The sequence below is a fragment of the Xenopus tropicalis genome, chromosome 3 (genome assembly GCF_000004195.4).
Source record: "Xenopus tropicalis strain Nigerian chromosome 3, UCB_Xtro_10.0, whole genome shotgun sequence".
Taxonomy (NCBI): domain Eukaryota; kingdom Metazoa; phylum Chordata; class Amphibia; order Anura; family Pipidae; genus Xenopus; species Xenopus tropicalis.
The window spans coordinates 92,714,864-92,729,485 of record NC_030679.2 but is presented as its reverse complement, the minus strand read 5'-3'; the positions used below and the strand labels follow the sequence as shown (position 1 = coordinate 92,729,485).

At 39.5% G+C, this 14,622-nt stretch overlaps 2 protein-coding genes across 4 annotated transcripts in view; one reads left to right on the top strand and one right to left on the bottom strand.

The window, feature by feature from the left end:
- Nucleotides 1-1,000: 1,000 nt before the first annotated feature.
- Nucleotides 1,001-14,622, bottom strand: part of stra6 (signaling receptor and transporter of retinol STRA6) — a 32,033-nt gene continuing 18,411 nt past the window's right edge. For all 3 annotated transcript variants that reach the window (XM_004915962.4, XM_018092394.2, XM_002934548.5), the window contains exons 8-18: nucleotides 13,164-13,231; nucleotides 12,668-12,738; nucleotides 11,992-12,053; nucleotides 9,797-9,959; nucleotides 9,629-9,704; nucleotides 9,165-9,298; nucleotides 8,492-8,609; nucleotides 8,071-8,166; nucleotides 6,945-7,108; nucleotides 6,395-6,511; nucleotides 1,001-4,618 (exon numbers count right to left, since the gene is read on the bottom strand). In XM_004915962.4, the coding sequence (XP_004916019.1) occupies nucleotides 4,455-4,618; nucleotides 6,395-6,511; nucleotides 6,945-7,108; nucleotides 8,071-8,166; nucleotides 8,492-8,609; nucleotides 9,165-9,298; nucleotides 9,629-9,704; nucleotides 9,797-9,959; nucleotides 11,992-12,053; nucleotides 12,668-12,738; nucleotides 13,164-13,231 (1,233 nt within the window). In that variant the 3' untranslated portion in view covers nucleotides 1,001-4,454. The remainder of the gene's footprint in view (nucleotides 4,619-6,394; nucleotides 6,512-6,944; nucleotides 7,109-8,070; nucleotides 8,167-8,491; nucleotides 8,610-9,164; nucleotides 9,299-9,628; nucleotides 9,705-9,796; nucleotides 9,960-11,991; nucleotides 12,054-12,667; nucleotides 12,739-13,163; nucleotides 13,232-14,622) is intronic.
- On the top strand, nucleotides 1,015-3,920 carry LOC116409761 (immunoglobulin superfamily containing leucine-rich repeat protein 2-like). The gene is made up of 2 exons (XM_031899133.1): nucleotides 1,015-1,305; nucleotides 2,760-3,920. Exon 2 carries the CDS (start codon nucleotides 2,773-2,775, stop codon nucleotides 3,895-3,897), a length of 1,125 nt encoding a protein of 374 aa, XP_031754993.1. The 5' UTR covers nucleotides 1,015-1,305; nucleotides 2,760-2,772; the 3' UTR covers nucleotides 3,898-3,920.

Below are 14,622 nucleotides of genomic sequence, written 5' to 3'. Positions count from 1 at the left end.
GGTGGGCAGAATGTTGTGTAGGCATGACGATATACAATCGGAGACACTCTTTGGCTGATTTGGGACCAAATCAAGCTGATTAATGGACTAAATATTGAATCACACAGGGGCCTTGTGTAGACCCAGCAAGAGAAAACTACTCTTATGCTTAATGTGGTCCCTGAAAACAGAGGTTTTCCAGTAGCTCAATGACCCGTAGTGAAACATAGGGAAGCAGGGGCATGACAGATACGTTGGACAGATTTAGCCACTCCCAGTTGCAGGTGATTCGTTGATTCATAAAGGGTATAAATGCTGGTAAACCGTTCCCGCTTCTCAATCCATTTTAGTCAGCAGAGTAAAACGCCCACCCTCCCTCCCTATAGAGGATGAGATAGCGGAGTGTTGTGGGCGGGGTGATTGAGTTGGGGTAAAACAAGGGTTGGGTTAGGAGGGGAGTTTTATAGTTAAGTGGGGCTGGCATGCTTGGAACCTCAGGGGTAAGAAAGCGGATTAGGAGGTGAGTTTTGTTGGGTAGTTGGTTCCGGGCTAGAAGGGCAGCTGGCAGCGCCAGTTGCGCTGCGCAGTTATTGGATTGTTACAGTGTTTGGTTATTTAGAAGTTGATTTGTTTGTTATACAAACATTTGTGTTATGTTTGAGATGTTTTGTTTCACATTTGTTATTTATGTTATGTTTTAAATTAAAACTTTGATTGTGGTTAATAAATTTTCTGCGGCCATTTTATCCCAAGAATTGGTGTTCGTGTTTATTGGGGATGGTAAGTAAAGAGGTAAAAAAGGGGGGTGTTGGTTGGGAGAAGGGCAGGTCAGGATCCGACGTTACTCATGCCAAGTCTTCTCAACAGAGATCTGACCAAACCCCAATCAGATACAGAGATTTGTCAGGGGGCCTATTATTACAGGGGTTCATAAGCTGCTGAGACAATGCCATTGCAATACTGAACCCATGAAAACTAGAGTAAGCACTGAGGGGGTGAAGAATAAGAGAAATACACCCAGTTTTATTTCATGTCGATATCCCTTTAATAGAATAAACTTGGGCCTACATTCTGTACAGTTCTGGAGATTATTTTAATTAATTTTTCATTTTCTCCATTTACCTATTGGGTTAACTGGTGAAATCAGTACTAAAAATAAATGAGGAAACGATGATAAAAGGCAGAGAAGGATTCCAGATGAGAGATTAGAACTTGGCTTGTTATGATGTTATTTTTTGGGTTCTTCCCAGCCAGTGAGGAGGAAGGGGAGGAGCAGGAGCTTGTTTGCGTTTTCTATTCTCGTGCTGGAGACGAGAGACTATTAAGGTAAGAGAATTAGGGTGGGAGGCAAAACTGAATAATAATGGGAGCTAGAAATGCCAGGTTAATCAAAAGAAGAAAGGAGAAAAGGGAAAGAAAAGGGTGGTGTGGAAAGAGTTACAGAAGGATAGGGGTAGAGGAGCAGGAATGCAGGGAAAGGAAATATTATGCAGAGAGACGGATGGGAAGAGCAGGTCAGAGAAAAGTCCTGCACTGGTCGAAGGGAGTTTTCATTTCTCTTTCCAAACACAGAGGATTTGGCTGTCTCATATAAGTAAAGTGCGTGAGAACAGGGCTTGCACAAACCCTAATATGCACAGGCAAACAGCTGAGAAAGGGAAAGGGGCTTCTTGCCATGTGCAACAGAAAGAAAAACCAATAGGATTAAGTTAAACACTTAAATGGTGAAATAAGGGGACACTTGTTGTCTGGAGGAGCTCAATAACACTTTCCTTAGAAGATAAACACAACACTGTAACTTATTGGAAGCCAAATGCTGTATTAAAACCCCGCACACAGAGTTCAAATCCTTGTGGGTTCCTACAGTGAAAATGACAGGAGCATCTCTGCCTGGGGGACCAAGGAATAACAACACGTCACATGCTCAGCTGTTAAGGTTTTAGTTAAGATATGAAAAGTTTAATACTAGACTGCACATATTTAACACTGCATGTAAGTATGACCCTCTGCATCTCTTGCAAATCTGTAATTGATTTGAGCCAAACAATGTGGGTTATGGCTTAATTTCCTGTTATAGATAAGAGAGCAACACTGGATTCAGAAGTGACCCCTCCCCATACACAAACACAAAATGAATCAATATCAGTCAATTCTGTGCTGTTTGGCTAAAATTGAATTCTAGCATGACTGGAGTAAATTGAAGTGTTTGGGGCCCATGAGATTGGTCCCTTACTTTAATCTGTATTATTTATGCAGGATTTGAAGCTGCGTAACTCATGCATAAAATAACAACTTATGTCAGGGGAACACAAATAATCAGTTTAAACAGCCAGCAATTAACCACAGTCTGTGTTAGGGGGACAAATATTTTCCATGTGATGCCGACAGACTGTTTACTCACAGACATTTTACACATTTTGTACTTTAGTTTAGGCCATGTTCAGTTTGGTGCATTGCCACTATTCATTGCACCGTTCCTAGGTGTGGCTCTGCTATGGTAAGCTTTGTCATTAAAACTTAAACATTCCCCAGTGACTGGGGTGTAAAATAGGGAGAAATGACCATATAAGAAAGGAGCCCTATAAGATATACATTTCTCCATATGTTTGCAATAGTGTTCATCTTCCCAGGGCTAGGGAGTCTAAACGATTTAAACTTTTATTTATTCCACTATCCAATGAAACGGTGCATAGAAATAAAGGCTTTGTGGTTACTGGACTTTAAAAAATGTATATTTCTATGCTACTCTGTCAACTCTGTTGTACAACCATCTATTTCAGGTCCATCTAGAAAATGGGGCTCTCACGAGTGTTTTTGGTCATAGTGTGGTGCGTCTGTCATGCACCAACAAGTTCTTGCCCTGCAAGGTGCCGGTGTGTGTCAACTACTTCACGTCCTTCTGCAGATTGCTCTTACCAGGAGCTGAAGTTTGTACCAACAGACCTGCCTTCCAACCTTACACAGCTCAGCTTATCTGTCAACCACATCTCAGCTCTTAACACTACTTCCTTTGCCAAAACCTTGGGCATCACCTCTCTTTGGCTGGCCAATAACCAAATAGTCACAATAGCCCTTGGCACATTTTGGAATCTGACGCAACTGATGAATCTGGACATCAGCCATAACCATCTCCTGGACTTTCCCTGGAGTGACCTCTCCACCCTCCATAAGCTTCAGATCCTTATTCTCAATAATAATCAATTGGTAAACCTTCCATTAAGCACTTTCAGCAACACTAAAGAGCTGAGGTCTCTCCAGCTTAGCAACAACCATTTTTCAACAATAGCAGAGGGTACTTTACAACCTTTATCTGCTCTGTCTCATATTCAGCTTCACAGCAACCCATTCAACTGCTCATGTCAACTAATGTGGCTGAAAGACTGGCTGGAAAAAAACAAACTTACCATTGATAGAAGAAAAGAGATTGCTTGTTCTGCTCCTAAAGAGTTTAGGGGTGTCTCTTTAGACCATGTGCCTGGTGCTCATTGTAAAATACCATCAGCAATTCAAGGTGATGAACCCTTTATGGGCAAGATCAACTTGCTTTGCAAGGAGGCTGGAATTTCTAAATTGATAGTAAACACAAATTTCCAAAGGTTAAATGACTATAAGAAGGCTGAGACTGCTAATAACTTATTTGCAAATGGGACCATTTCAATCCATTATAATAAACAGGACATGATCTACCTATGCCGTGTATCCAACCACACATCAGGGGCACCAAAGGAAATCTCAATATCTTTTACCCATGCAGAGGTGTTGGGGTGGTTACAGGAGGAAGGGCAGAAGTTTCTACTAGTGCTAGTGGCCAATAATGAAAACTCAGGGGTAAAACAAATGTATTGTTCATCAGGTACACTCTTGTATTGTTGGATAACAGTATTAATGGTGCACTTGTTGGCACATATTTGGCACTAAAAATAAGATAACAAGGTACTCAGTGATTACCATTGATTAATGGTAATCAGTGATGTAATGTCATGCTACATGCTATACTTTGTAACCTGAAAGCTTCACATGAAAAAATTCACAATGATTTGAAATTTAAAAGAGGCTTAAGAAAAGTAAGGAATTGTAGTGCCCTAACAAGGCTGAAGGAGCATGGAGAATCTTGGAGAAACAGTGCACAGTGATGTGGTCATAATGGACAGCAGATAGAAACACCCAGGAAGGTATACACAGATGGGAGAAACATTAGAAAACAACACAGATATTTTGTAAGAGGAAGGAGAAGTTATGAGAGAGGGGAAGAAAAGCAATAACTAGAAGCATCGGGAGCATATCATGACAGTAAAGCCAGGTATGATTTTTTTTTTTATGAGAAAATTAGTTTTCTATAATGCAAAAAAAAATAAAAGGGCCCACCCTTCACAGCACAATGGTTTTCCACACTGTGTATCTGGGGTGTTTATGGGAAGGGGACAGAGGGAGAGGTAGTCTATGTTACTGGGCAGTGCCTGGGCAAAGGCCTAGTGCTACGTGGGGCGCTTAGTGGCTGCTCCATTGGTACAGATGCTTGCTCGGTGGGATAGGAGAGATGGGTTGTGGATGAGGGTATATGCCAAACTCCATCGAATGCGGGCAAGGTGGGATCGCCCTCCCTTTTGAGGTTTTCCATCTGGTGGCATCAACTGAATTCCTAGGGGAAGAAAAAGTTACACATAAGTAATGTATCATTTTTAGTTCTTGGAAATACAAAATATAGTATCAGCAGGGTTTTGTTGAGCAAATTAGACCAAGTCTAATGAGACACTGATGTGTGTACTGATAGTAATGTTTCAGTGAAGGAATATCAAGCAGCAAAACCAGGTAAAAGAAGGTGAAATAAACCTTAAACAGCAACAGGAAGCTAAATGGAAAGGTAATGTATTGCAGAAGGACTTGGTAGAAAGGCATTACAAGAGCTATCACTTCTATAATATTGATGAATATATATACAGTTAATTCACTGAACACATTTGGATTCATCAAGGAAAATGTATGAAGCACTACAATAGTTCATTAAGTCCTTATGATTTCATATTTTACTAAATATTTTGATACGCTAAATAAATATGTTTTTGCACTTATTACCTACAAAAAAGAGAGGAAATTGTTTTTAATTATGTATTTAGTGTGACTTGGCCTACGATCACATATGAGTTCTTTTGAGATGCTTCAATACAGTGTATAAACATTTGGTAGTTAGACTTTTATTATAAAATCTGTGACTATCCCGTTCATGAAAAGCTTCAGCTTCTAGCGCAGGTTTCCCTTTGTGATTGTGATACAGGATATTCTTCAGTACAGCACCTGACAAACCATTGAGGGACATTTTTCTTGCAGTCGAGTGGATTCAATTATTGTTTCTTTTGTAGCAATAGGTTTCCTTTTAAAGCTTCTCCACATTTTGTTTTGTAGGTTCAATGCCAGTGCTCCAAAGAGCAGTCAATGATTCCCCTAATACCAGCATTGGGCTGGGGTGTGTGGGGCCCACCGGTACTGCCACTCCAGGGGCCCTGCCAACTCACTGCCCAACATCCCAATCGTGCATACCTTAACTTCGCCGCAATTGGAGGAGGGAGATCAGCTGGGTAGTGGCAATGCTTTGGATCGGGTCTGGGTTGGCCGGGCCCACCGGATATTATTATTATAAAATGTATGAAGTGCACCTTGGGCTCCCATCACTAAGATCATGTGTGCAATAATAAAAAGGACCAGTACAGTTTTACAACGTCTCTTAAGCCACCAACGGCAGCTGCCCTTTCATAGTCATTCTACAGCACCAGTATTCCAGCTTGCCTACCAAGCTTAAAAAAAAATATGCATGTATGGCAAAATACTGGAAATCGCATTGTGTGCCATTGTCCGTAGATAAAATATGGCAACTCCATTGAGCAGATAGCAAACACACTACAGTAAAAACAACAAAGAAAATATGTATAGGACAGAGATAAGAAATTCAATTTTTAAATTAAAAAATTGAGACAGAGAAAATATCCACACTTCAGACGAATGACCCTCAAGGGCATTTACAGATTTCTACCCAAAAAATGAATTATTTCGCATTTGTGGGCTGAAACTTACCCTGTGTGCACAGAAATCGGTGGATGCCATTGAAATAAATAGCATAATGCACAGACACTATCTGGCAGGATTGGTATTTCCTCTACCAGACTGGAGAAAGCTCCATACCTGACATTGGCCCTTAGCTTTGCATAGTATTTGCCAATAATAAATAAGCAGGGGATCACAGTCATGAATCCTAAATCATTCTAGAGTCTCTGTCACACATTTAAATAACCTGGGAATTTTAGAAGCCAGACTTATATATTATAAATAAATATCCAGCAGTATTGGGCCCTTGTTTTTATTTGTTCTTGAGGTAACGGGAGAGATAAGGGCAGGAGAACACATGTGCCAACTCTTGACTTACCCTCCTCCAAGTCTGCTTGTTTTTCCTTTGAGGGTCCTAGCAGCAGGCAAAATGCTCTCACCAGTGGGTGACACTCATTGACTTCCAGCATCAGAAAGTGGCAATAATTCCGGTATGCTAAAACAGATTTACATAAGTGCAAAACATACTAATATCCTGGCTAGTTTCTTTTGATATTTATGTATTTCCCTTAATATGGAAATATTATGTGCACTACAGTACCCATAAAGGTAAGTTATGCCCAAGAAAAACAAATTGCTGGTAAATAAGATAATTAGAATACATACATGATAGCACCACAATGTGTCTAATAAAGAAAAGAATAGTGAAGCAATAAACACTTATCTATAGTAATACTGTATGTGTAATGGTAATGTACCACTTTCATAGAAAAGCTTTGGTCATGCAATTGGGTAATACTGTAATACATGTAATACTGTAACAGTACAGGCAGAAGAGAGTTATACCGCTGATCATTTTTTAATATATATGTTGCTGAAGATTTTCAGCAGAGAACAAAGGAATTAAGTGTTTGGGGTTCTACACATACCGGGGTCCCAGCCCTGCACACTGTGCTGTAGGAGACTCACATCCAGGCGACAGAAGTGGGTGACATTAAATATTGTAGAGACCAGGAGACGCAAAAGGGATAACAGCAATCCCCTCAGGGCATTTACAGGCAACAGGAGGAAAGTAAGCAGGAAGAGGCTTCTCCTGGGACCAACCAGAGAAAGAAAGGGATCAGTGCTTGTTTGTGTAATTATGTACATTATTATCTGCCAATTTATATGTTTCCTAGCAAGACCTGGTGCCCAGTGTGAAAGTGAAATCACGTTGAATGGGCATTATATAGTATTTGCAACAGAGTTTCAGAGGAATCCATTATTCAGATGGCCTGCATGTAAACTTTATAAACAGTGCAAAATAATGTAATATTTAATACTTTTAAATGGGCTCAAAGGAATGGTTAACTTTTAGTATGTTGTAGAATGAACTTTTCAACTGGTCTTCATTTTTAATTTATCGTTTTTGACTCATTTACTTTCCTTCTCTGATGCTTTCCAACCTTTAAGAGCAGCAATCAAAAACAATGGCTCTTTGCGGCTACAATGTTATTGTTACTTTTTATTACTTATCTTTCTATACAGACCCACTCCTATTCATATTGCAGTTTCTCAGTCAAACCACTGCAAGGTTGCTAGGGTAATTTGGTTCTTAACAACACTGCAGCTGCTACAGTTCCATACTGGAGAGTTACTGCATAAAAAGCAAAATGATAAAAAAAGACCAATTGCAAATTGTTTCAGAATAGCACTCTCTACTGTATAACATACTAAAAGTTAATGTAGGTTAAATGAAGGGTCCACTTTAGCTTTACCAAATGTGTAAATGGGCCTCACAAGCTTGCCTGGCTTTACATTTTCAGAAACTGGTACCTCCATTTTCCTCTATACAGTGAGAGAAACTAAAATGCCTCTGTTTGGGTAATCCCTTATATGTGCCATATTTGTGCTTCATTCACATGCTGGAGGACTTGGCAATGTAAGGAAAAACTGGAGTTCTGTATTAATTGCTGCTTATTGCTTGTGTCCCAGCGAGCCTTGGGTTAACCGTACTAGCAGAGGTACAATATAGGTCAATAGAAATCCCAGTGATTTTCACACAAGCATCGGTACCTGTTATCGATTTGTGCCAGGCTTCTCTCCAGGAATAAGAAATGAGTGCAGAGATGCTGCAGTAATGCCGCCAAGACTAAAAGCAGCCAAATTGGCCTAAGGAACAAAGAAGAATAAGGGCATGATATATGTAAAAAGCACTTGACTTTTGCAGTGTTAACGGTCAGGATCCCCATGCAAAACAGAGTCAGTGAAAGACAGAGGCAGTGTCCTGAAGCAAGTTCTGTCTGTGTCACTAAGTCCTAGTCTGTCACCCTACTGAGAATAAAATGTCACAACTTGAAGCTGATTTCTACCTTCCCCAGTGCATCTGAGGCATGACTGCTATAGGGCGAATAGCTCTTTTTCTATTAACCCTCACTGACAAATCTGTGGGACTGACACATAACAATATTGTGCATACACCACCCGGGTAACTCACCATGTGTTCTCTAGAATGTGAAGAATGATCTGGAACTTTCCATAGATGATGGGAATAATTATAAGGAAGGCAACAACCAAATTGCAAAGGAAAAGAAGAACATGCTGGATAATCAGGCCTGTGAATAATAAACAAAATGAAATGGAAAGAGGGTCCCTCCTTTACCCTCCTGCTTGATGCTCCAGATTAGGTGGCAAAGGGACTGCCCAAAACTCTGCCACCAAAGATAAAATAATGCAGTAGGGGAGAAGTTCTGGATGAAACATATAATTCCATAGAGTTACATATGTGTTAGAATGTGCATGATAATATTTTATTTTTACACACTGATCTATGTGTGCTGTGTTGAACTGGAACACTGCCTTTTTGTTTCATAGCACTGGGACAGTGACAATATAAAGTACTGAGCAGCAATCTCTCATTATACAGCACTAGGCAGATTACTATCTCTCTGTGGCTCTTTTATGGTAGTTATACAGCACTGAGCAGCACAGGTTTCTTTAATAAACAGCATTGGGCACATGGCTCTCTCTCTCTCTCTCTGTACACAGCACTGGCCAGCATTTGTGTCTTTCAGTATAAAGCACTGGGCAATCGGACTACCTCTCGGTTGCGCTGTGCACTATGGCCACACTCATAGTTCAATGTAATGGCTATCATTCAGTAAGATTACCAAAACAGGTCACTGCCACCTGGTAGCTGATGTGGCTCATCCAGCTGGAGAGTGCCATGGGTGTGGGTCTGATACTGCACGACTGCAGGAACACAAGGGAAGCTTGTCCAGAACACAGTGACTGAAGAGCCCACCTACAGAAAGAGCCAAGGCAGAGATTCGGCATAGGAGACAAAATGAGACAATACAAATAGAAGAAGATGACAGAAATAAGAATATGCTGTGTGAGTCAATATAGTACCGCCCCTCTATCCTCCTTTCACTTCTAGCTGCCAGCTATTCCATCTTCTCCATCCAGTCACGGACAGTATCACCCACCCCTCATGAGCAGCAGCAATGTTAATGAAAGACCACACTGTACATAATATAACTGTTTCCAATAATAAAAATAATAAATTATTTAACACCATTAGGTGAATGAATTCAGAAAACATCTGTAGTAATATATTCCTAATCCACTTTACCTGTGCTTAACAAGGGATCTCAGGAGCATTGTCACAGTAAGAGCGCAAGCCAGCACCAGTGCAGCAGTGTAACATACTGTGGGAGAGAAAGGGGACATATACTCTGTCTTGGATAGGCTTCTCAATGGAGTATCCCAAGGACCCAAGGTACTCAGTTCCCAGTCTCACCTTCTACTGCCCAGATATAATATGCAATATATGCCACTGCTCTGGACTTATCTTCATCAACTGTCACACCAAAGCCAGCCAACATGAGGAGAAAATCTGCGTCAACGGCCTGCCGCATTTTCATCACAGTTGGAAGAAACACAACAAGCAGCACAAGAGCCACCTACCACAAAGGAAAAATGCTGGTTATAACATTATTCTTAAAAGAAAACAACTTTCAAAATGCACTGGAGGTTAAATAAAACAGGTTTTCAGCTTTTTAGTGCTTGTCTTCCACCCATCCTTGTCACTGACCATGGCAACCAATAAACAGAGACTTTGTGTATTCCCTTTTATTGTTATTTTTATTTTCTTATTGCTTACCATTCTATTCAGGCCCTAATGTCTGGTTGCTAGAGTAATTAAGTGGTTTAAGTCCCAAGTCTGACATGTAGAATAAAAAGTAAATAATACGTAACAAATAAAAAGGACAACTAATTGCAATTTGTATTAGAATACTACTGTCTATACAATGCTACAATGTCAACCACCGCTTTAACTTATTACTCCTTTAACTTATTTTCTCCTCATTCTTCCTTGGTTTGTTCCCGGATTTTATTAATATTTGCACCACTGATTAAATTCTTGACAGTTATCTTATGGACCAAAAACTACTGACAGGAAATATTGTGATGGGCAATTCTATTAATTAATCTGAAAGCCTATATATTTAAATGTATTGACCTCTTCTCAACCTCTTCTGAACATGTTGCCCCCCAACCCCTTGGATGTTGCTCTCAGTGCCCCCAAACCAGGTAGTTATTTTTGCATTCCTGACTTGGAGGCAAGTTTTGGTTGAATAAAACAAGATTAACTACCAAATAAAGCCTCCTGTAAGCCGATAGTGTGCATAGAGGTTACCCACAGCGTGAAAATTCACTGCATAAAAATTAATCACCAGTCAAAAAAAGTCGAGGTCACGTCAAATTGGGTGCAGTCACGTAAAAAAAAAAAAAAGTGCGTGACAAATGCGTTTCACAGATTATTCGCAATTTTGCAAATTTTCCTGTCGTTTTGCTACTTTTCCCACAAAATGAAATGGGACAGATTCACTCATCACTACTGGTAGCAGTTACATTCTTAAAGCTCTTTTATCATACACTGAGAAACATATATCCACATGATCTAGAGCTATACAAAAATTCTGGTTTTCTGTAAAGTAATAACCATCTTCATGGGAGTGAGCATCTTGGCACCCAGTTGGGCTCAGAGAAGATGCTTCCTACAGGTGTAATTTTGTTCAGAAAAGTTGCTGCATGGAGCTATACACATCTGTTGTTATTATTGTCCTGCATATTTAGCTACAATGTATATACACTGTGACAATATTTCATTTATACAAAAGGACTGGATAGATCTGTGAGTAAGATACGTACCATAAGTTCTGCCTATGCAGTGCTGTGGGACTAAGCCCACAAATCAAAGGGCAATAGTCATGGAGTTATTGGGTGGGGACACGGTGTGGATTTGACCATAGAAGTTGAGCAAACCCTTGTGTTTCAGACTCTATATAGTGTGTCTGACACAAAGACTATGCTACTACTACCAAAGACCCACCTTCAGTTTCACCTACAATGGGAAATTAATCAATTACACTTTTTACTTGCAAACACTGGGCTGCATGGCAAGAGGCTAAGTTAAAAAAATCCATAAATGACTGAAAATATGTTGGCCTCATTGGGTGCAGCACAGATGGGATATACATTTGCACATTTCTATAAAAACAATAAATAATAAACTTTTAAGGAAAATTAGATTAGATTTTTTTTTCTTTTTAAAAGGAATTTAAATGGTCTCGGAAAAATCTAGAGGGGAAGTTATGAAAACATAGCTCCCTGGAAACCTCTTCAGGTACTTTTCTCTGGTTATTTCACAAATGACAGCAAGACTCATTTACTAACTAGCACCGATTCATGTCATTAGCTTTGTTCAGGAAACTGTAGGAAGTATACTGAAAGGAAAATTTTGGTTGCCGTGGGAAACTACAGTAGTTAAAATTAGCCCATTGCTAGTAAATAGGCTTCATCATTTTTGGTATTGTTAAAGAGGTGAGAAAAAGAAAGGCATTAACTATAGGCGACAAAACTGCCTGTTAAAGGAGGGTTTCATTATTGCTTAAACTAATCTCCAACACATACTGGACTCGGTACTATTACCTGGTATCCAGACACTATCGATGCCGTTACTGCAAGGATGGATCTTAGTGACAAGTGGAAGCCTGAAAATACAGAATACAATAAAAAATCAAGGGGGAATTTATAGAGGAGAGATAGCAAAGTTATAATTTCTCTTTTACTGTCTTTTGTTTTGGTCATGTCATATGTATATCTACAGTAGTTTTGTTTTTATTCCAGTGGCAGACAAGTTTCCTTGGATAAATCACTAAGCTGCTATTACTACACATCGGTGATAAAGAAATACAGTTTATATTTCATATATAATTTTTGTTTCAAATGTTCCCTAACCCTTAAGACTGCACCAGGTCAGGACTGGGATAGAAAATAGGCCCTGGCATTTAAAGTACACAGAGGCTAATCCAACCCCCCCACCACCAGCCCACTAAATAATGACTTTCTATGGCATCTTATAGCAGCCCCTCTGGCATTTGGAAAGATTACCAGTTTGGGGCTGGATTGCAAGCTCTCGTGAGCAGGGCCCTCTGAACCCATTATTATTCTGTTATTGTTTTGTCACCCTAAATGTTTTCTTGTACAAGATGCAAACCAAAGTGGTAATGAACCATACATTTACGTAAGGCAAAACAGTACAAGATGTACATGCTACATAGTCAAATTTTGGTGCACTGCTTATATGCAAGGCACAGAATGGTACCTGTATTTTGAGGGTAGATATAGGAGCAGATTATTTGTGACACTTGAGACCCAAAACCACCAGACTCTTTACTGTTAAAAACAAAAAAAAGACATATAATTAGGATGGTATATAAAGGTTTCATACAGGTAAACAACTGTTACAGATGCTGAAAGTGACACAATGTAACATTTGTTAGCACAGTACTCAGAAGTGTAGAGTTGTGGCTAAACTTTGGAAAATGTGTAAGGTGCTCTATGGAAATTGAAAATGTAGCCTAGCCTTAGGGTAGGGGTGCCCATACACGGGGCAGATAAGCTGCCAAATCGGACTGAAGGACCTTTATGATTTTGATCTCTCTAAGGATATTGCAAGTTACTAATAGTTATTAGGCACAACAGTATGAGAGTGCCAAAACAAAGCAGAAATACATGATTGGCAGTAGAGAGAGTAACGAACTGAGCAACAGATAAATCTTTGGAGAACAAACACACAAAGAAGAACATCATAAACCAACCTGCTATTGGAATTTTTCCGTCTTAAAACATTCTTGAGATATTGTAAGTAATTATTTTTATCCGACATCTAAAAAAAAGATCACAGATCACATTGTTACATGTGTAAGGCATACAGTATATATGTCTTAAAATGGACATTGCCATTCTGCTGTATTTCTTTGAATCTCCTGCATAGTAATGTTTTCTTGAATTTATTTTTATGTGCAACCCATTTTGTATCATAGGCAACCTGTGTGCCTCCTGGTGGGCCCGTCCATGCACAGAATGTTTTGGGAAAACTCACAGTAGATGTTATTAATCGTCGACCTAATGTCCTAATTATAATTGCTACTATAAAATATACAGAGAAGGACATTTGGAACATTTCCATTGAAAAAGCTGTACTAATACCGATATACACACCCTGGCTGAGCACAAACAATACACTGCCCAGCTGCATTCCACGTTGCGATGAGAAATGCTTGGTTACTAAAATCCTGTTTATGGCTCTATGTTGCTTGATTTTGCCTTACATGTAAATGACACTTTTCTTTGCCCTTGTTTGGACCAAGCTTGCCATGAGAATGCAGAACAGCACAGCTACAGGGATTGTGTAATAGACTTCTCACCGTTGCCTACGTTGCTTTACCGTTTGCCCCCTGCCATTGTGGTTTTCCTGGCACATTCCCATTTCCTCACACACATGAACTCCCCCAGCTGAGCAGTAACAGTGACAGAGAAACCAAGGAGCTTGACTCTAATGCCAGAGAACATGCAGAGGACAAGGCACTGACAAGAGCATTGTAATGGAACAAAAATTCTTATTATTGTCTCAATTAAACATTTACATGAACTAAACTGTAGTAAAGAAAATGATTAAGGAAACATTTACATATGTTACATACTGGAAAACGGTTTATCAACATAATTATAACTGAGAGTTCACTCAGGCCCCAAGAAAGGTCAATTTCTCAGTGCCAGCTGTCTCTTTCCCATACCATTTATGTGCCAAGTTGCTACTAACTTAAAGGGGTCGTCTACCTTTAAATTAACTTTTAGTATGGTCAGACCTATGCATCTTTTCAATTGGTCTTCATTATTTATTTTGTATAGTTCTCAAAGTATTTGCCTTCTTCTTCAGACTCTTTCTAGCTTTCAAATGGGGGGGGGGGGACCCCAGCAGCCAAACAACTATTACTCTGAAAGGCTACAATTTTATTGGAAGGGTCTCTTTTTATTACTTATACTTCTGTTCAGACCCACTCATATTCATATTTTAGTCTCTCACTGCAACTCTACCTTAGCAAGTCCCTGGTTTCTAAGGTAATTTTGACCCTAGCAACCAGCTGAAATAGTAAAATAATTAAAAACCACAAATACTAAAAAATGAATACCAATCACAAATTTTATCAGAATATCACTCTCTACATCATACTAAAAGTTAACTCAAAGGTGAACAACCCCTTTAATGAAACATAC

Coding starts and splice junctions, on each gene's coding strand:
- LOC116409761 (XM_031899133.1), top strand. CDS start 2,773: ATGGGGCTCTCACGAGTGTTTTTGGTCATAGTGTGGTGCGTCTGTCAT.